This window comes from Dryas octopetala, chromosome 4 (genome assembly GCF_963921425.1).
Source record: "Dryas octopetala chromosome 4, drDryOcto1.1, whole genome shotgun sequence".
Lineage (NCBI taxonomy): Eukaryota > Viridiplantae > Streptophyta > Magnoliopsida > Rosales > Rosaceae > Dryas > Dryas octopetala.
Window position 1 is genome coordinate 25,017,794 of NC_141369.1, and position 20,708 is coordinate 25,038,501.

General features: G+C 36.8%; 3 protein-coding genes across 3 annotated transcripts; all 3 read left to right on the forward strand.

Moving 5' to 3' along the window:
• The first annotated feature begins 249 nt into the window (after window positions 1-249).
• Window positions 250-6,492, forward strand: DRM2 (domains rearranged methyltransferase 2). The gene is made up of 9 exons (XM_086239273.1): window positions 250-512; window positions 646-783; window positions 1,871-1,970; window positions 2,071-2,117; window positions 3,755-3,871; window positions 4,223-4,322; window positions 4,913-5,004; window positions 5,082-5,813; window positions 5,924-6,492. Exons 1-9 carry the CDS (start codon window positions 483-485, stop codon window positions 6,350-6,352), a joined length of 1,785 nt encoding a protein of 594 aa, XP_086095399.1. The 5' UTR covers window positions 250-482; the 3' UTR covers window positions 6,353-6,492.
• A 1,227-nt stretch (window positions 6,493-7,719) lies between these two features.
• On the forward strand, window positions 7,720-14,355 carry LOC147288753 (DEAD box RNA helicase family protein). The gene is made up of 9 exons (XM_086239272.1): window positions 7,720-7,860; window positions 8,401-8,737; window positions 9,080-9,232; window positions 10,117-10,185; window positions 10,713-10,982; window positions 11,528-11,878; window positions 12,154-12,428; window positions 12,954-13,334; window positions 13,687-14,355. Exons 2-9 carry the CDS (start codon window positions 8,417-8,419, stop codon window positions 13,970-13,972), a joined length of 2,106 nt encoding a protein of 701 aa, XP_086095398.1. The 5' UTR covers window positions 7,720-7,860; window positions 8,401-8,416; the 3' UTR covers window positions 13,973-14,355.
• A 2,895-nt stretch (window positions 14,356-17,250) lies between these two features.
• Window positions 17,251-20,272, forward strand: MYB118 (myb domain protein 118). The gene is made up of 3 exons (XM_086241042.1): window positions 17,251-18,002; window positions 18,147-18,273; window positions 19,592-20,272. Exons 1-3 carry the CDS (start codon window positions 17,251-17,253, stop codon window positions 20,270-20,272), a joined length of 1,560 nt encoding a protein of 519 aa, XP_086097168.1.
• The last annotated feature ends 436 nt before the right edge of the window (window positions 20,273-20,708 follow it).

Consider the following 20,708-nt stretch of genomic DNA (forward strand, 5'->3'; position numbering starts at 1 on the left):
GGGGAATTAAATTATTTATTGCTTTCATAATTAAAGTTTTCTTTTGTCTGGCACTTATTCCTGATGTGAATTGCTTGGACAGCTTGGAAACATTTGCGTGGGCCAAACGTATCTTATAGAGAATGGTACTTGTTTTCTGCTTAAGTTTTGTATGCATTCATTTCATTTTGTCCCTTGTTAATTTTTAGTTACCCTTTATTTTGAATTTACTAAATTGTTGTGTTTTGCTTGACGGACTTTAAAATAGGTAAAAACCCACTTTGAGGAATTCTTCAATAAAGGAGTAGTTAATGCCTATGTTTTGTGGAATTGTAGTGGTTGGTAATTTTCTAGGTAGTTTGGAGGTAAAGGAAAACCAGTATTTTTGAGGGTGAAGGTGGGGAGGCAGTGGGTTTCTTATGGAGCAGGGCTAGATTCTGGGCATTGTTCTGGGCTTTGGTTTCTTACGAATTTAAAGATTGTCCTTTCCTGCTGAATGTGGAATGGAGGCAGCTGTTGCTTTGTATAATTTGGTACTGTGGTTGTAATTTTGAGCGAACCCTCAGTGGACTAAAATTGTTCTGTTTTCTATATGAAAAAAGAATATAATATTTTTCAGTCCATTTTACATTTTTTTGTTTCACGTGTGTATATAAAATTGTGCAGGTTGGAAATACTTCTGGTGTGGGCGATAATGATGTTGACTGGGATACAGAAGATGAGTTGGAAATTGAGAACTTCACGTTGTCTTCTTCTTCAAGTTTAACAGTTCCTGGTGGAGGAGCTACTGTGGGCTCTGGGGAGGTAAACATTTTTGCATCAGCTGTTCTGAGATTTCCTTTTTAATTAATGTTAAACTCTTAAACTGGGATTATGATTATAAAAAATAGTCTAAGACATTTAATGTGGTGTCCAGATTTGGAGATGTTTTGAGAGGGATGAAATGAATTTATACAGTGATAAATTCATGTGGGGACTAGATGAAATACTGGCCTGTTGTGTATGTAGTTAACGGTACAAAATGTCTCTTTGTGGTATGCAAGCATTTTTCTATTGGATATTCCTGAAAATCCGCATGTATGTCTTCATAATTAAGCAGTTCAATAAAGAGCCTATGGTTGCTGAATGCTGACCCAATAAAATTTAAAAGAACGGATTACTATCTGAGATTTGAGCCTTCCCAAGTATGAGTGTGCAAATGAAAATTTGCATATGACTCTGGCTCATAAGGTGTACAGTGTACACCTGATGAAGTTTCTGATATGTAAATTATTACTTTATTATTATTATTATTATATTTTTTTAAGCTCAAAGTCACCTCTCGGTCCCCAAAAACAGCGATAGAACCTCAAATTTCAATGATATAAGATATTGCATCTATGGATGGGATGCTTTTGCTCTCTGGAAATCATTCGTCCACTTTTTTGGTTTTAGCTGAAAGTTTTCCTAAAATTCATGTTGGCATGTTATCATTTCATGCTCTGGTATTTAGGCATCGAAAGGTTAATTGTTGAATAAAATATCTCATTTAATCACCAAGTTCAATTTGTTGTACTTGGATGTCAAAGTTGAACTTACAGTAGGACTACCTTCAATTTCCTGGGATTCATAATGATTACTACTTTCTTTTTCCTTCCTTTACTCGTACAGTACCTTGTTTCATTACAGTTAAGTGCGTTGATTAATCTTGTTTCCCATGAACACACTAGTCCTTTTTTTCCTTATTACTTATTATCACTTCGATGAACTTGCAAACATTTATGGATACCCTGATGAATGTGTATGAACAAAAGCATACATGCACAAGCGTGCATGATATTTAGATGGATATATATATATATATATATATAAATTACATAACTAACATGCAATTCCTTTTTTCTTCCTTAAGGCGAGCTCATCTTCAGGTTCTTCCAGCTCCAAAGTCGTTGATCATTTTGTTGGGATGGGATTTTCTGACAAAATGGTTGCCAAAGCGATTCAGGAACATGGTAAGAGCACCATATCATTTCATTTCAGCACAAGTTTTCACCTTGAATGCTTCATTTATAACCCTATCCCTATATAATACTGCTCTGATGGAATATCCAGGCGAGGAAAATACAGATTCAATTCTTGAAACCCTCCTCACATATTCGGTGAGTTAACATTGTCTTCATTCGCCAATGCTGTCTTGGATACTTAGATAATTTGGGTCTATGAGTTTGGTTGTTTCTGATGTTATCGCACATATAAACTCTTAGTTTCTCCAAACAGAACTTGCACTTATGCTAATTCATGAATTAAAGGATTCACATTTAATGTTTTCCATTTATTGCATAGAAAACTGGTGCCAATTTAGCAAGCATAACCATTGTAATATATATAATTTTATAATTACAGCATCAGAATAATGTCTAATTTATTTACTGCTTCTTTTTGATTGTAGGGGAGTGTTGTATTAAATGTAATATGTGTTTTAGCTTGAGGGTGTTAAGTTATATATGATGGATTCTCGTCCTTTCAGCTTGTATTTCCTTCCATGCACACACACACACACACACACATTTCACTTTGTTGTAAAGTTTGCGGTACTGAAATCTACTGGGAGGGTTCACTAGGTTAGTCATATATATATATTCAAATAATTATTTTTTATTTCCAAGCAAGTGATAAATGTAGAAATGTTATTTATTATGGTCATATAAGGAATTTTTTGTAATCTACATCAAGAGGATTGTGTACACCTGATATGAATTTTGTGCCAAATTGCCAATAGCTGCTCTCTCTCTCTCTCTCTCTCTGTGGAATCAATAGTTGTGTTGTCAACAGTCTCAACCGCTATTTTATGTGGTGTTGAGGCATGTCTTGTTACTTGTTATGCTAAATGTTCGTTGAATCCAATCCACTGATGGCTACAGTAGTAATTTCTTTTGTTGGTATCTTACTTTTCTTTTTCTTCAGGTTCTCTTTTCTTGTGAAAAATCTTGTCTGCTAATGTCCCCTTTTGGTCTTCTTACTCAAATTCATGTGTTTCTTACCTATTCATCATCAGCATCATCGTATTCTACCCTTTTCTTTTGTATGCAGTATGATTTTTTTTAGAACTATTCATATTACTTCTTGTGTTAGTTTTAGTCGGCTTCTTGGTCTTTACCTTCTAGTTTAGCTAGCCTTCTTTTGATCATATGTTTCTAGTGGCATACATAGTATTTGTCTATACCATCTAAGCCTAATTTCTCATATCTTATCACTAATTGGTGCCACTTGACATGTTTCTCATACACTGATTTTTAATTTGTATTCTCTAACCACTCTTATATCATTCATCGTAATATTTTAATTTCCACTACATGGATGCATTACTCTTGCTTTGCTTTAATTTTTAACATTCTGCCTATCTTCAGTCTTTCTTCCCTATCTTTATGAATCAAAATGAAATTAATGAGGAAAAGAGGGAACCAAAAAGAAAAAAAACATCAAATTGGCATGATAAATCTTTGTTAAATGATATCTGGCTTTAACCTTCTCCAATACACTTTGACGTTCAATATTACCTCATCCAGTGAGTGGCATAATCAAATGGCTACCCTGTTAAATAATTAATTAATTGTTCAGGATTCATCTGTTATTTCAAGGTAATATAAGGTACATATTTTAAATTTTATTACACTATGAATGGGTCACCAGCTTTCTGGGTCTAATCTTCCCATATTTTAAGGATATGATCTTCCTGACTTACAAGGAAAAGAACGAAGAATTTACATTCTTCTGTTTTCTTGCTAATATTTTGCAGGCTCTTGAAAGTTCTCCTCAAGAACAGCAACAAATTGAATCAGATCCCTTTTCTTCAGATTATGAGGGGAGGAGTTTTCTGGATGATTTTTCAGATATGGATAGTTCTGATGATGAGGTAGTTATTGGCCTCACTAATAGCTTTCTTTGTTGCATCAATAGAGCTTCTTTTTTCCCACTTTTGTTCCCCTGTCCTCCAAGCCACAGAAATATTATGTCGTTTTGCAATATCGTTAAAACTTGTGTCTTCACTATTGTATATGAATATTCCAAGTCCCAATGTCCATCGGATTGTGTGTTCCTTAACTTAAACTGAGGAATAAGAATAGGAAAAACCTCCAAGCCCCTATAAAAGTAAGCTATTTCAATGTTATTATTCTGTCTCTTTCCTCTGTCCGATGACAATGAGATTTTACTTGCAGCTTAAACATGTGTATTTCATTTAAAATTAAATTTATCTATTTTGCAGGAAGTCATAGATCCTACATCAAAGGAGGACAAAAAACTAATGTCCTTGGTCAAAATGGGGTACACAGTAGAGGAGGCTTCAATAGCAATAGAAAGATGTGGTATAACTTTAGTTTTATCTATTTGCACAATGTCAATTTTATATTTCTTTTAACATTTTCTTGTATACATGTCCAGTTAGTTACTTTTGCTTTAATTATTTTTTGGTGATTCTGTTGATATCCTGTAAACTGCTATGTATTTACTTTAGGTCTGACTTTACTACCAAACCAAACTCCAGAAGCATAAATAGATCATTTACATTTAGGGTCTAACAACTCATCTTCAAGGCATTTTGAAAAATATATTGCTTCCCTTGTGGGTGGTCAGGATCACTATCATGTGGCCAGAAATGCATAGGCAGGAGAATGTCCTTCGTAACTTGACTAGGATGCCATTAATAGGCCAGTGATTGGGGCCAAGAAATTCCTCCTATTTGCCCTGTTATTTATTTAAAAGTTCATTCTACAAAAAATAAAAAAATAAAGTACAATCAGGTTTACTAGTTGGCTTGGGCTACTGGGTGGTAAAACACTCTCTGATAGTTCAGTCAGTTGCTTATGCCATCCTTTCAGTATGGTTTACAAGTCTAATATATTGTGGTTACCTTTCTTCTTCCTTAGCTCTGTTTTGTCCTCTTCAAACATTGCAGGTCTTGATTCTTCACTGGTTGAGTTGACTGACTTTATATCTGCTGCTCAATTGGCAAAGGCAGCAGATGCCCATCTTCCTCTCGAAGAGAAGGTATTCTCTTGTCTTTTTTGTGGTATTGAATGCTAATCTCTGAAGTTATCTACTGATTGCTGGTTCTGTTTTTACAGCCTAGACCAAGACATCCATATGATTATCCTAAGCACAAGAAAAGGAAGCTTGAATATGATATGTTGAGAAGAAAAAAGAAGATGGGGCTTGGAAACCAGATAGGTGAAGAGGATGAGACAGTGCATCTCCCAAATCCAATGATTGGATTTGGGACTCCAACTGATTCGTTTGAGATGATTCACAGAAATCTTCCAGAGGCAGCCATAGGGCCTCCATATTTTTACTATGAGAATGTGGCCCTTGCTCCTAAAGGGGTTTGGACCACCATCTCAAGGTTTTTATATGATGTGCAGCCAGAGTTTGTGGACTCGAAGTATTTCTGTGCTGCTGCAAGAAAAAGGGGGTATGTCCACAATCTTCCCATCAACGACAGATTTCCTCTTGTTCCGCTTCCCCCACACACCATTCATGAAGCATTCCCCTTAACAAGGAAATGGTGGCCTTCGTGGGACACTCGGACGAAGCTGAATTGCCTACAAACGTGCATTGCTAGTGCAAGATTAACAGATAGGATTAGGAAGGCAGTTGAGGCCTATGATGGCGATCCACCATTAAGTGTCCAGAAGTATGTGCTAGATGAATGCCGGAAGTGGAATCTGGTGTGGGTTGGAAGAAATAAGGTTGCCCCACTTGAACCTGATGAAGTAGAGATGCTTTTGGGGTTCCCGAAGAACCACACAAGGGGAATAAGCAGGACTGATAGATATAAGTCTCTTGGGAATTCATTTCAGGTAGTGAGTTTTGTTTACTTTTCATTGGCATTTAAATTCTCTTTTAAATTTCTTATTGTTGTTAGCTACTCTCTGCTACTGCATTTTGCTTATGGGTTCACTTATTCCAGATTGACACCGTGGCATACCATCTGTCAGTCTTGAAGCGCATGTTTCCCGGTGGTATCAACCTCCTCTCTCTTTTCTCTGGGATTGGAGGTGCAGAGATAGCCCTTCATAGGCTTGGTGTCCCTCTCAAGAATGTTGTATCAGTAGAGATTTCGCAAGTGAACAGAAATGTTGTGAGGAGCTGGTGGGAGCAGACAAACCAGAAAGGGAATCTCATTGACCTTGCTGATGTGCAACAGTTGAATGGGGACCGCTTGGAGCAGCTGATGAGTTCCTTTGGTGGATTCGATCTTGTAGTGGGTGGGAGCCCCTGCAACAATCTTGCAGGCAGCAACAGACATCATCGGGATGGGCTTGAGGGTAAAGAATCTTCGCTCTTTTATGATTACTTCCGTATACTGGACTTGGTGAAGTGTATTATCGCCAAGTAATTTATTCTCTGTAAAGCTGCCTATGTACAACTGTACAAGACAAGATCTTGCATTTTATTTTTTGTTTCTCAAGTTTTGACTTGTCTCACAAATTGTGAAAAAGGGATTATTAAATTGTTTAAAATGAGGTTTTACTGTTCTATTAGTGGTGCAGATGCTTGATATTTTATTTTTCTCATAATTTGTGTTGAATGAACCCTTGGAGGTTTATGGTATTTGTTATCAACAGACAGTTGATGTCATATTTTTCTTATTGAGATACGATGGAGCTGTAGAACCAATTTTCTGGTTACTCATCTTCCATATGGGTCCTTTTAAGTCTTATGTAGAATCTATGTGTGATCTCCTGCTTCAATACTCATCCTAATTTTCATGGATTCTATCCCCTTCCCTCGTCTCTAGAAATATGGAGCAAGCATAAAACGAATGTTGAAGCTCATTTTCATAGCCTGCCTTATGATGAAGGTGGTCTTTTTAAACAAAGGCTGACGCTCCTACTTATCTGGAATTTTTTTCTCATTTAATGATAATTTATTCTTCTCTTTTTCATTGAAAGTTGGCCATTGCTTTGTTTCATGGGTTAGTGATGATAATTTTCGTACCCCTCAATGAGGAGGAGATGAACTCTATATTGAATAGAGTTTACGGTATAACCCAAACAAAGGAAAAATGAAAGCCATTTACTGTATTTTGAATAGCCATTTTCTTTGGACATAGACTCATAGTGACATACATTGAATCATAGAATGCACAGTTATTTATACGTGGGCTCATCTAAGAAAAAGATGCTCAAATTTCATTCCAACGCACATTATTTTGTTCGTTGATCAGTTGATCAAAGCATGGTGTATCAGGATTTATGACGGTTTGACAAGTGCGTTTGGAAGATTGAAAAGCACTTTTAATAGCATTTGACATAAATAAGTGCTTTTTGAGTTATAATTGCGCTTGAATTCTTTTTCAAAATTTAGAAAAAATAAAGAAGAAATTTTATTTAAAACTTTTATATGCTTCTAATAAAAATGCTATTAATAAAGCAAAAATATTTCTTACAAAGACACTTCCCAATAGACCTTATATACACACTGCAAAACAAAAAAGAGTTGAGAGTTTCTAACTCGTAATTTCCTATAAAAAAGAAACCTATATTTTTAGTCATTATTTCGGCCAAAAAATAGGCATTATTATTTTTTTCTTTTATTATATAATTGCCCACTGAAGGCTCCAAGTGCTAACCAACCTGATATTTTCTTCAGAGGCCTTACATAAACACATAATAGCGCGTTGGGAATTAACAGAGCGATTTTAACCACGGTCAAAATAATACAGCCCAGTTTGTGTGGATATTTCTATAAATAACCCATTCGCTCGTCTCCTTTGCTTCCCACTTTTCTCTACGCTTCTCACCCTTCGGAAGCGTAGTTTCACTTTTCCAGGGGGTTACGCAATCGGGTCTCATCACACAGCGTTTCTCGTTCGCTTCCTTTCCAAAACGACGTCGCCGTCAGGTACGATTCTGATTCTTCCCAGCTCCCTCTTTATAGATCTCTCAGATCTGAATGTGTTCATCAGGTCTCATGCATGATTCAGCTGAGCTGGTTCTAGGGTTTTTGCATGTCCGATTTTGCTAGTGTTCTTTTTAGTTGCTCCGATTTTGTTTGTGTTCATTTTAGACTTCAATTGCATGCTTGATTCTGTCTTTTGATCATTTGGGTTGCTTTAGGCGAGGCATAGAACGACAATAGCTTGTTTTGTCGCTTTGTATTTTCGGTTTCTTTCAGTTTCTATAGTTTTTTCGCACACCAGACGGAGGTGAACTTCTTGGACAAGTTTTTATTTTTATTTTTTTCATTTTGCTATTTAGGGCAAGATTTCCGGCTGTGTAATTATGAAGCTGTTCATAACCTTGGGCTGTAATATATGCGATTTGTTTGGAATGTCGATTTTTTGGGTTTCGATATTATTCTTCATTTGTTTTATTGATGTTTTTATCTGGGGCTTAAATGTATTTTGCTTCTTTCCGTTTTTTGTTTTGTTTATTGTTATAGGATAGCGTTCCTTGCCATGGCTGCCACTGCGACTGCCACTTCTGCTGGTCCTCGATATGCTCCTGAGGACCCAACTCTCCCCAAACCATGGAGAGGACTGGTTGATGGTAAAACTGGGTATCTTTACTTTTGGAACCCCGAGACCAATGTGACCCAATATGACAGGCCTACAGGATCAGCTCCTCCTTCAAAGCCATCTTCAGCACAATCTATAAGTTCTTCAGTTCACGTTCAACAATCTTCACAAGGACAACGTCGTCCTGATGAGGGAGATGATAGGTATGGCAGAGGCAGCAATGGTGGGTCAAAATTTGAGGCAGGATCAAGGAATCAGCAAGTAAGTTTCCTACTTGGGTTTGCTAGTGTGTCACGTTACTGGTGATACTTTTTCTATTTCAGGTTCAACCATATATATATATACGTTTTGTGTGCTTGACCTTGTAAGGCAGATTATTCGCTTTTAACATCATGTGTTTTTTCATTTTGCTTGTTAAATGTTTTTTTTTTTTGGGTGAGTTTCATGTTAAGAACTGACATTTTCCTTGAAAGTTTTGGATTGAATTAGTGTTTTGTTTAGTGTAGCTGTTGGGTGACTTCTTATATAGTTGCAGCTCCCTGCAACCTGGTTGGTAAATGTTTTCATATGGAAACTGATATGGTGTTCTTATTTATGCATTAGAGTGCAAGAAGTGCAACAGTTTCTTCTCACAATGCTCCGAGTGGGACACTTAGTGCACATGGAGGATCTTCTATGAGAGGACATGGATCATTAGACATTGGAACTGGTTTGTCTGCAGAGGCTTATTCTCACCGGCATGAAATAACTGTTATTGTGAGTATTAAGAAATTTCTTACATAGGCTTGCTATCATATTGTTTATGTTGGTCTTTTCTGTTGAAGTTTTATGTGGTACTTAGTCATTTGGTGTGGTATCCTTTGCCTTCTATCTTTTGCCCAAGGATAACTGTTATTTTAAATCTTAATACATCTTTATCTGCAGGCTTTTGCATTAATATTGGTTGGGTTATCTTGATCATATTTTTGGCATTAAGAATGTGTCTATGGGGTTGTGCACATTTTTGTATGTGTCATTATTGTAGTTGTGGTGTTATAGAGTCTTAATTTGATCCTTTAATTAGAAAATGATGGTGCAATAGGCACCGTCTTGCATATCTTTGTCTGTGGGCTATTTGCATTAATATTGGTTGGGTTATCTTGATCTTTTTTTAGGCATGAAGAAGGTGTCTATGGGGTTGTGCACAGTTTGTGTATGTGTCATTATTGTAGTTGTGGTGTTAAAGAGTCATAATTTGATCTTTTAATTAGAAAATGATGGTGCAATTGGCACTGTCTTGCATATATTTCACTATGAAAAATGCTTCTCATGTTTGATTACAATCATCTGATTGTATTGCGAGTCTTCTATGTAGTTGTCATCACTTCTTTTTAGTAGGGTTGACTATTATAGTTATGTTAATTTGTCTTGTTACTAGAGTAATGGTTATATATATACGATGAAGAAAACGATAAGTTGAACATACTCTCAACTCATGATTCTGTTTGCTAGTTGGGATGTTTAGAGCTGCTGTTATGCTTTTGTTTAAGTTTCTCTTGTGTGTCCTGAATGAGCATGTTTTGTTTTCTAGCTACTATATGGTATGATTTGTTCCTTTGTAGTAAATATGACAGAGTCTTTTGATTTGCCACTTTTGTTAGGGAGATAATGTGCCTCCACCGTTTACTTCATTTGAAGCTACTGGCTTCCCACCCGAGATTCTTAGAGAGGTATTGACTTATGATTCTCCTTTGTTGTCTTTCATTTTATGCAATACTGGTGGCCCGTAGCTGCTGTAAGTAACCCGAGTGTTTTGTGCAAAGTTATGTGATTGCTGGAGGTCCAATGTTGAGTTTCAGACTCATGTTAATCTTTTGCAATCTGTACTTTTTGTCGCAGGTGCGATATTTGCTCCTGGGAGGAGCTAATGTCGTACGCTGTGCTGCCCTCTTTGTGGGGGCTTGCATTTAATTTGGAGCGCCCTTTTACGGTGGACCAATTTTTGGGAAGGGCTTTCCAAATCACCCAAGTTTGTGGCGGGGACTGCCGTTGGTGATGATTCAGTCTGCCACTTGGTCCGAATGAAAGAAGAGGCCTCCTCCTGCTCCAGCTTGCTGATGCAAGCTTTGGTCACCTGCAATGGGGGGTGTTGCTTCTTCTGCCATTCCACTCATCCATAAGCCCAAAAAGAAAAAAAAAATCAGAAAACTTGAAGCCAGTACTCTTATAGGGGCTGCTGGAATTTTGCTTTTTCCAGGTACAAAATGCAGGTTTTTCTTCCCCAACTCCAATCCAGGCACAGTCATGGCCGGTTGCTCTTCAAAGTAGAGATATAGTAGCCATTGCGAAAACGGGCTCAGGAAAGACGTTGGGGTACTTACTTCCAGGATTTATGCATCTCAAGCGCACCCGTAATGACTCTCAGTTGGGTCCAACTGTTCTGGTGTTATCACCAACAAGGGAGCTGGCAACTCAGATTCAAGATGAAGCAGTGAAATTCGGGAAGTCATCAAGAATATCTTGTGTGGTATGTAACTTCTGTCCCCCTTTTATGCTTTTTCATGTTAGACAGTAACGAACAAGTCTCCTAAAACAGGCTAAAACTCATATTGCACATGAATTTCCCCATGCATGCACATATATAGGTAAATGTTTTATTGCCTGTGCATTTAGAGAGTTGCAATCATAGTTTTCAAATGCCAACCCAGCCTTGCCAGGCCGATTGAAGCTTTAACCTAAGGACCTGGCCGTTCAACTGGATCTTCATCAACCAGCTATAAGCTACATGGCTTATACCTTCTTCTTTACTTTTAACGTCTACAACTCATAACTTTTGAAGCTTAATACATGTTATTAGTTATATCTGTAACTCTTAACTTTTAGCTTTCTTGTATTTTACGAGTATATTATTTTTCCTTTGCCTTTGAAATTCTTTCGATATTGGTGGGCTTTGCAGCTCCATTTTTCATTCCAGTTGTTGCATTTCCTTTTTTGACCCCTCTGTTATGTATATGACTTGTGGTTTATTTTTTATGTTTGTCATAAATGTATTTTTTTGTTTTTGTTTTACAGTGTTTGTATGGAGGAGCACCAAAGGGTCCACAGTTGAGAGATATTGACCGAGGAGCAGATGTTGTGGTTGCCACTCCTGGCCGCTTGAATGATATTCTTGAAATGAGGAGAATCAGTCTCCATCAAGTTTCTTATCTAGTGTTGGATGAGGCTGACCGTATGCTGGACATGGGTTTTGAACCTCAAATACGGAAGATTGTGAAGGAGATACCTGCTCGCCGCCAGACCCTAATGTATACAGCAACTTGGCCGAAGGAGGTTCGGAAGATTGCAGCAGATTTACTGGTCAATTCTGTTCAGGTTAACATTGGCAATGTTGATGAACTGGTGGCGAATAAGTCCATCACGCAGGTATTAACTGTAGCATTGCTGGCCATACTTTAATCCATAGTTGATGTAGGCTTATCTTTTACATGTTTTCTTATATACGAGGATATCACTCTTGGTGATGGTGATCTGATCACATTAATCGCTTAGGGTTATACTTTAAAAAAAAAACCTATGCATATATGATTTTCCCCCTTAATATTGAGGAATTAATGATGAATTTTTAGCATGTATATGCATTATGCAGTCCCTAAATATTGTGCCTTACAGTTTTACCGAAAAAATACTCTGTATTACAGTATGTTGAAGTACTGGCGCCCCTGGAGAAACACAGACGATTGGAGCAGTTATTGCGATCTCAAGAACCAGGATCCAAGATAATCATCTTTTGTTCAACCAAGAAGATGTGTGATCAACTTTCTCGCAACCTATCCCGCCATGGAGCTGCTGCAATTCATGGTGACAAATCTCAGAGTGAGAGGGATTATGTGCTTAATCAGTTTCGCTCTGGAAGGACCCCAATTCTCGTAGCAACTGATGTTGCAGCTCGGGGATTGGACATCAAGGACATAAGGTTTTGCACTGCCCAATTTATATTCATATATCTATATTTCCGCTAGATTTATAATATATTATGAACCTGTTGTTTGGAAAACTGCCTTTTCATTCCTTGTCATATGAGGTTTAGTCAAGTGGAATTGTAGGCAATAGTTAAGTATTGTGGACCCTGATTTTTTTGGGCTGTTGCTGTTTGTTAGAAGGATTCGAGGGTTATTGAATGCCAGATATTGAGTGTGACATATTATCTAACTTGCCTAATAGTTCATTTTGGCGTTAAAAAAAAAAAAAAAAAAAAAAACCTCATTTGCATCTTGCGAGTTACTTACTGGTATCATGTTGAGGATTACAGTTATTTTCTGTCATTCATTTTTATTTAAGCAAAATTTTGGTGTATGTCCACCAATCTTTATTTGAGTTCATCTGGCCTCTTCTGCTTACCAAGCATACCTGATTAATTATTTAAACAGATCCTTTTACATTAGCTAGGTGATTCTGTAAGAAATTGGTGGTTAAAAATAAATGATAATTTCTGTTACAGGGTGGTTGTCAACTATGACTTCCCTACTGGAGTGGAGGATTATGTTCACAGGATTGGGAGAACTGGAAGGGCAGGTGCCACTGGGTTGGCTTACACATTCTTCGGTGATCAAGATGCAAAGTATGCATCAGATCTCATCAAAGTTTTGGAAGGGGCAAACCAGCGTGTCCCCCCAGAAGTTCGTGAGATGGCTTCACGTGGTGGTGGGATGAACAGGTTCAGACGTTGGGGCTCTGGGTCTGGTGGTCGTGATGGGGGTCGAATTGGACGAAATGATTCAAGTTTTGGTGGAAGGGATGGTGGAAGGGGTGGCGGATGGGGATTTTCTCCCTCTTCTGGCAGGCCTGAAAAAGTTGGAGGCCGTGGTGAGATGCGTGACAGGTACATGGTCTATTTTTCTTTTCTTTTTTATGCTTTTATGTTTATTTTTGTCATTTTGACATCTTTCGATTTCTTCTTTGGAAAAACTTGCTGCTGCTTTTGTTAGTTAATAATTTATGTATAATTTTGCATGCAAAACTTGTGAAACTTTTATGAACTTTTAGGCAGCACTAAAAAAAAATACAAAAACAATATGTTCACTGCAACTCAGGCCGGTTATTCATAGTTAATTAAACTTGCTTGCTTGTGGTGTTAGATGTGTTTCACGAAATGTCTGTTTCTACATGCTATGTTGAAATACTTGGTATTCTGAGGAGTGATGGTTGGGAATGCCTTTTGTTGTATGGGACAGGTATGATCGTGGTCAGAACAATGGGTATGATAGAGGCCGTAGTCACAGTCGAAGCCCTGATAAGGGGTTGGGATATCGAGGTTCTAATCGTGAACGCAGTCGTAGTCTTGACAGGTTCGACAAGGCTCTGCCAGCAGGTGGGGCCTCTGCAGGGTGGAGTTTTCACAAAGCAATGATGGAACGTCAACGGTCATCGCCACCACCTCATTCTTCTTACTACGGAGACGAAGCTGAGGAAGGCATGATACCTCAAGAAGAGGATGGTGCTTATCAGACTGCAGTCTAGGATTGCATCATTCCTCATAATTACACCTCTTTTGTTTTTTTGTTTTTTTTTTTTCGGCAGTGTTGTAACCGGAATCGGGCAGGCTTTACAAGAGCAACCAGGATGTGACACTTTGACTTTGTTTGAATTTTTGGGGGGGTTAAACGCTTGATACTATACCCCCTTATGACTTGTTGAATCTCTCTCTCTCTCTCTCTCTCTCTCTCTCTCTCTCTCCTGGTCTCCATTTTTGTTTCCTTTTGTTGGTAGAAAGAAAGGGCAAAAGATGTAGCTTCACTTATCTAATATTTAAATGTAATCACTTTGTAGTTCTATGAAATGCAGTTCTATAGTAATCATCAACACATTTATGATCTGATATAACATATACTTGTTGTGGTTGATGTGTTTGTTCAGAACTTGGAAGAGTTCGATCACTTCTCAGTTTTATAGCTAATGTTTAATGTGATAAAAAACGGTTCGCAAATTCTAGAGAATTCCACCAAGATATCTTTTTATGATAATGGGAATATATGGTTTGTACTTTCTATCACGTTTTATGCGCTGTATTCCCGACAATTTATGGTTTTTTTTTTTTTTTACTGTAATTTATGTGCTTGAAACCTAAATTTATGAAGATGGTTAAAAACTGCCTGAACTTTGGTGGCCTCTCTGTAATTTTGGTCAAACTTGACCATTGGGGAAAAAAGGAGAGGAGAAAAATCTCTTCAGAGAGCTAACCCGCAGACACAAGCAGAAGATGTGTATTTTTCATCTTTTGTTTATTATTACAGAGATAGTTCTCAAATTTGGATGTCTTCAAATTTAAATAAAAAATCTTAAAAAGTAAATATACATTCTACATTCTCAATATAAGAAAAACGGAAAAAAAAAATTCATTTTTTCTTCTAAAAAATACAAAATCAAAAGTAAAAGCCGCATCTTAGATTTTAGGTCCGTCAAATCTTAACTAAAATGTTTGTTAAATCTCAAGTAGATGGTACAATCTTATTTTCAGCGGTACTGAATTTGGGCCTTGTTTGTCATGGCCAACACAACCAAAATGAAGGCGATACTAATATATTTGACTTTTTATTATTTATTAAGCCTTTTACTGAAAGTGAAAAGTAAAGCACATTAAACCTAAATATTAATTGCTTACGCTCCTTTTTTAAGCTTCTTGTTCTCCAAATAGTATGGTAATTTGGTAATGTCAGGAGAAACTGATAGATACATATACACTCCTAAAGACACGAAGAGGCAATAGGCTACTTACAGAGTGCTAATAGCAATTCCCTAATTTTTATCATATATTCCAGTGATGCACTACTCACTAGCAGTCTAAGAAGGCTGATGTTCTGGATATTGTCAAATAGATTAATTAAGCAAAAACATTGAAAAAAAATAGTCAAAAAGAATATTTATGCTAGAGTAATGGCTTTAACCATGTGGTGTAACTGTATATATAAATTAAAGGGAATTCAAAATCTAGAGCAAAATTTGGGAATACCTTAATTATTATAAAATAAATGGATATGGTATTGAATTAGATTCCAATTTAGGATGCATTAAAAGTTCAGTTACAGAATGGGGTATAGGTGCCACTGCTTTAATTGCACACAGCTCATTAGTCATGCATGGCTTCAGACAAATCCATTCCAGGTTTCAACCTCTTTGCCCAAAGGACAAAAGATATGGTTACAAAACTCAGGCTGCAAAATTACTTCATTACCCTATTAATATATTCCCTTATTTTTAAGACTTTTTTTTTCCTTTTTTTTTTGTTGGTTCAGATAAGTTTGAAGACTTTAAATGGAAACTTCAGGATTTTGAATTTATTTGGAGGTTTGTAATTATGAGAAAGAGTTTGAGCCTTGCAAAATGCATGCATGGTCAAATTTTGGTCCTATCTAAGTTAATCCAAATTAAGCAAATGATTTTCACTTTCCATATATTTTCTTTTTGGTGCTACACTTTCCATATATTTTCTTGGTCTGTTTCACCTTCCATGTATATATTTATTATATATATGATTATTAAAGAAACAAAAAGGAGAACTATGTATACCAAAAAGTGAGAGGCAAAGAAAAAATATATATAATAGTTAAAAATAGAATTCCCTATGATATTTACATTTTTAGAAGGCTTATTCATAGTTTCATACACCATAATTAATAACTGGCACTTGCCTAATTAGTGCAAATAGATAAGCTCGAAAAAAGAAAAGAAATAAGAGGAAAAACACAAACACAAACACAAACACACACAAGTACACAACACATTTTACTAAACAGTGGGCGCATCACCTTGTTACACTTTCATTTGATAGTAAAATTAATTTAATTTAATAGTTTTTTTTTTAAAAATGAAATTGAGGGAAGTAGATTCCTTGCTTGACTTTTATCATAATTAAGATGCAGCTTGAAAGCTAAAATTAACCCGAAAGGAGCTGAAAATTTGTGTTTTTTCATGGTTGGAATGGCAAAAAAAACACGCCATTGATGCAAAAGTAGTTTGGTGTAGGGCTCACTCACAGGTAAAAAGTTTTATTCTTATTATAATCGCCTCGTCCGGATATGAATAATCTTAATCGTTAATTAATGTGGGACCCACATTAATGGACGGTCGGTAATTACTCACGCCCTAATAGGTAAGTATTGTTAACATTCTCTTTGTATAGGCTAATTTCTCGCTTGTATCGCCACTAAAACACCTAAAATACATCCACTGTCTATCCATCGTTGGATTGCCCCTATGATTCAAAACGCATCGTTTCGATGGCCATCAACGGCTCCGATTTTAAAAAAGAAAAGTAAACCCTAAAGCATACGGTCTACACATATATAAGAGATGTATACATATACAGTAGGGGTCACGCCATAAAACATAACAAGGGCAGCACATGTCCTCCACGTGTCACTCGACCTTGTTTGAGATTTTTCCTAAAATACAAGACTCTATAACGACCTAATGATTATAATGATTCTCTTTATTTCTTTTTTATTTTGTCTTGAATAAAAATGAAAAAAAAAATTGAAGCAAAAAGAATAAAATGAAGAAAATGAATGAAAAATGAGAAAATACCGAGAGTTTGGAACTTTGGAAGTTGAACAGTCATTCCCGGCAAGAAACATTAACCATTGGATGAGATGATAGGCAACAGGTTTTGAAGGGGTGGTGGGGTCCACGGTAGCCTTGCTCATTTTCACTAATAAAAAGCAACAGAGAGACCCCTCCCATTTACACCTGACATTAAACCAGCCTTCCTTTCTTGAGCTCATTTTCTCTCTCTCTACTGCATGGAGTTAGAAAGCAACTTGAGAGAGGAATTTCCTTTCCTTTCCAGCCTCTTCCCTGAGTCCACAAGCCCTATGAAGCCACACCAGCCTAACAACAACAACATCAATGGGCTGTTCGGGTTTAACCCCCCACAGCCCTCTCCGCCAAAGCCTTTGTTTCACAACTCCTTTGATCATTTTGACCACCACCACCGCCAGCTTCCCCTTTTTGGGTCCGATTTGAATTCCCACAATTCTAACCCTTTCACCATCGGAGCCTCTTCTTCAGCCAACCCCTTCACTGGGTTTTCAGCCACATGCATCGATCAATTTGATCCCTTTGAGGGTTATCATACAAATCATGATGATCATCACCATCAGTCCTCCAAGGATTTCAGTGGCTATGTGCAAACTCTCTCTGTAGCCTCAGATAGCCAAAACGGAGTCATCATGCATGCTGGTGGCCTTCGTAGTGGTGGCAATAGCGACTGGCCTGAATATCCTGATCAAGAAATTGACCCGACCCACCAGCCCATGGCCCAAACCTGTCTTCAGCTTCCACCACTCATCCATTTTCCGGAATTTGGGTCACCATCATCAGCTACCATTCAGCTGCCTTCTGATGAGGTCTCATGCAATATCACCACTGAAAATGGTGACTATCGTAAAAGACTAGCTGAACAAAAAAAGAAAAGGTTCCATATGAGAAGGGTTAGTAAGTCTCGAAATAAACCCCTTATCATCAAAGGCCAATGGACTCCTCAGGAAGACAGGTATATTGGTTTATTTGTTTTTAATTGGGAAAAGTCAGAGTGTTCATTTGATTTTTTTTTTCTTAATTTTTTCTTTTTTTAAGGAATTAGCTTGATGTTTGGTAATTTTAATGCAATTAATTAATTTACTCTTTGTCTTTGCAGACTTTTGGTGCAATTGGTCGGGAAGTATGGAATTAAGAAGTGGTCTCAAATTGCTAAGATGCTCAAGGGGAGGGTGGGAAAGCAGTGTAGAGAAAGATGGCACAACCATCTGCGGCCTGACATTAGGGTTTATCTTTTTCCCCAATTCTTCACTATCACCTATATATATACTTCACTTTCATAAAATCGACAAGCATGTATATGCAAAATATACATACAAGTTCTCACAATCACCAGCATTCTAATTAGTGCCCAAATTGGGGACTTAAATCTCAGCCGTTAGATTAGATATAGACGGATGAGATGCGCATGGTGACAAATAATTAGTAAAATGCATCTCAACCGTTCATATATAATCTAACGGCTTATATACAAGTTTTTCAAGTTAGACCCTCAACTTAGGTCCTCGTTAGAACACCGTTATCTTCATAATTACATAAATGTAAACCCAGATATGCATAACTATGCACAGATATGGTTTTGCATATATTTGGTTATACATTTATTAGAAATTATAAATAATTTTAAAACTTTGACGCGTTATGACATATATGGAATTATTACCTTACCTTATTTTGTCATATATATGTTCTCTTCCGTTACGCATTTTATAACGAATATAAACACTTGGCATATCTGTCTTTTGTCGTTACCTACTCGACAACGTATCAACATGCCTTACGACGACTGCCAGGTTGGATCATAGAATTTTCTATTAGAGTAATATTAAAAAGCAGAACATGACATAAATTTTCAAAACTACCATTGTTAGAACTAGTTTATGAGTATATATCAAATACGAACCCATTTAAATTTGAATTATCAAATTCTAATCATATTCGGATTATAATATTTCAATTATCATCCATACTTGGTTAGTATTTGATGTGGATTGGAATTTAGATTTAAAAAGAGTACATTTATAAACCTACACATGCAAGATTTAAGTTTGGTTATTATGTGATTTTTTTGTTCTTTATGTATATTTATACTTTTTATTTTGAGCTTTCAATATATATAAATAACAAATAATTTATTTGTATTTTCAGGCATATATATGTATATTAAACTTGACTTACTCTTACATACATATATAAAATAATTATAAAAGTAAATATTAATTATTGTTATATTAGATAAGATTATGTTATTATTATATCCTTCTTTGGATTTGTTAAGCTAAATGCATTATTGATAGGCCCGGTGACTAATGTCTCAATACCCTTAATTACTAGTGTGTCAAACTAACAACTAGCTAGCTTGCTAGGATTACCCTTTTTATATATCGTTTATTTGTTTTGATTTTGATGTTATTGGACCTATTTTAAGTAGTACGTTATAAATGGGTATATATGAAACCCTAGGACGATGAGCATACTTTGACTGAATGCATTGTTTTCTAGTTGTACGATGAAATCTGAATATATATTTTTTGATTGATGCAGAAAGAAACGTGGAGTGAAGAAGAGGACAGAATTCTGATTGAAGCCCACAAACAAATCGGGAACAGGTGGGCTGAGATTGCGAAGAGGTTGCCTGGAAGGACTGAAAACACCATTAAGAATCATTGGAATGCAACGAAGCGAAAGCAAAACGCTAAGCAGAGCAAGAAAAGTAGCAGCAACAACAATCCCAGTACTACTGGAAGCACCCTCCTGCAGACCTACATCAAGAGCCTGATGATCACTTCATCGGCTGAAGCTGCAACTGAGAAGAAGAAAAACGTGGTCGTTTCTGCTGCTGAATCGAGCAACAATGCAGTACTGTTGGGTGATCCTCCCCAAGTATTTCAGCAGCTTGACACCAGCTCGGACTTTACCTCTGCAAACTGGGCACTCCTGCAGGCTACTGTTGATCATAATATTCATCATCATCACCACCACCACCATGAGGCTCTCTCGAACTGCTACAACGCAAATGTGTTTCTTCCTGGAAGTTACGGCAGCACCTTTGGGTGTTTGCTTGACCAGCAAGAAGCTGGGCCTAGCACTACTTCCGTCAATGATGAGAGCGGAAATGTGGAGTTCGAGATGGCGGCGTTGATGGAGATCCGCAGCCTCATTCAGGGGCCTGATGTGAAAAAGGAGATGGATCTTCTGGAGATGATCAATCAGGGAAAGCTTTAAGCTTTTCATATTTCATGCAGGCTAGCTCTAGCCATTTAAATTAAATAAGAATAGTACTGGGCAGTTAACATATATCATATATGTGTTACTCATCCCCAACCACAGTCTCTTAGTGTATGTTTCAATGTTTCAAAATGTTTCAATGTTTCAATGTTTCAATGTTTGTGTGCGTCAGTCAGTCTCAGTGGGTCGTAGTTCATTAGAAGCTAGCGTTCCGACATGCATGTAATTTCACTTTTATATGTGTTTAGTCTCGAACCGAACAGTTGTTATCGTCGTTTTTAGTTAATTTTATCAATCTTTGTTTCTCCAAATATTGTGCTGTACGTTATTTATAATATCTATACTATATATAGATATATCAGCTAGAAACTATTCTGATCGATTTTGGAAAAACGCTAAATGGGCCTAGACACGTCTAGAAGCAAAATTCTCT

What these genes read in the sequence shown, in the direction of transcription:
- LOC147288753 (XM_086239272.1), top strand. Translation starts at nt 8,417, where the DNA reads ATGGCTGCCACTGCGACTGCCACTTCTGCTGGTCCTCGATATGCTCCT. An exon ending in CATCAAGAATATCTTGTGTG is followed by an intron (nt 10,983 to 11,527) that starts GTATGTAACTTC and finishes TTTGTTTTACAG; the next exon opens with TGTTTGTATGGAGGAGCACC. An exon ending in CGAATAAGTCCATCACGCAG is followed by an intron (nt 11,879 to 12,153) that starts GTATTAACTGTA and finishes TCTGTATTACAG; the next exon opens with TATGTTGAAGTACTGGCGCC.
- MYB118 (XM_086241042.1), top strand. Translation starts at nt 17,251, where the DNA reads ATGGAGTTAGAAAGCAACTTGAGAGAGGAATTTCCTTTCCTTTCCAGC. An exon ending in TGGACTCCTCAGGAAGACAG is followed by an intron (nt 18,003 to 18,146) that starts GTATATTGGTTT and finishes TTGTCTTTGCAG; the next exon opens with ACTTTTGGTGCAATTGGTCG. An exon ending in ATCTGCGGCCTGACATTAGG is followed by an intron (nt 18,274 to 19,591) that starts GTTTATCTTTTT and finishes TGATTGATGCAG; the next exon opens with AAAGAAACGTGGAGTGAAGA.
- DRM2 (XM_086239273.1), top strand. Translation starts at nt 483, where the DNA reads ATGGAGGCAGCTGTTGCTTTGTATAATTTG. An exon ending in ATCTTCCTCTCGAAGAGAAG is followed by an intron (nt 5,005 to 5,081) that starts GTATTCTCTTGT and finishes CTGTTTTTACAG; the next exon opens with CCTAGACCAAGACATCCATA. An exon ending in CTCTTGGGAATTCATTTCAG is followed by an intron (nt 5,814 to 5,923) that starts GTAGTGAGTTTT and finishes CACTTATTCCAG; the next exon opens with ATTGACACCGTGGCATACCA.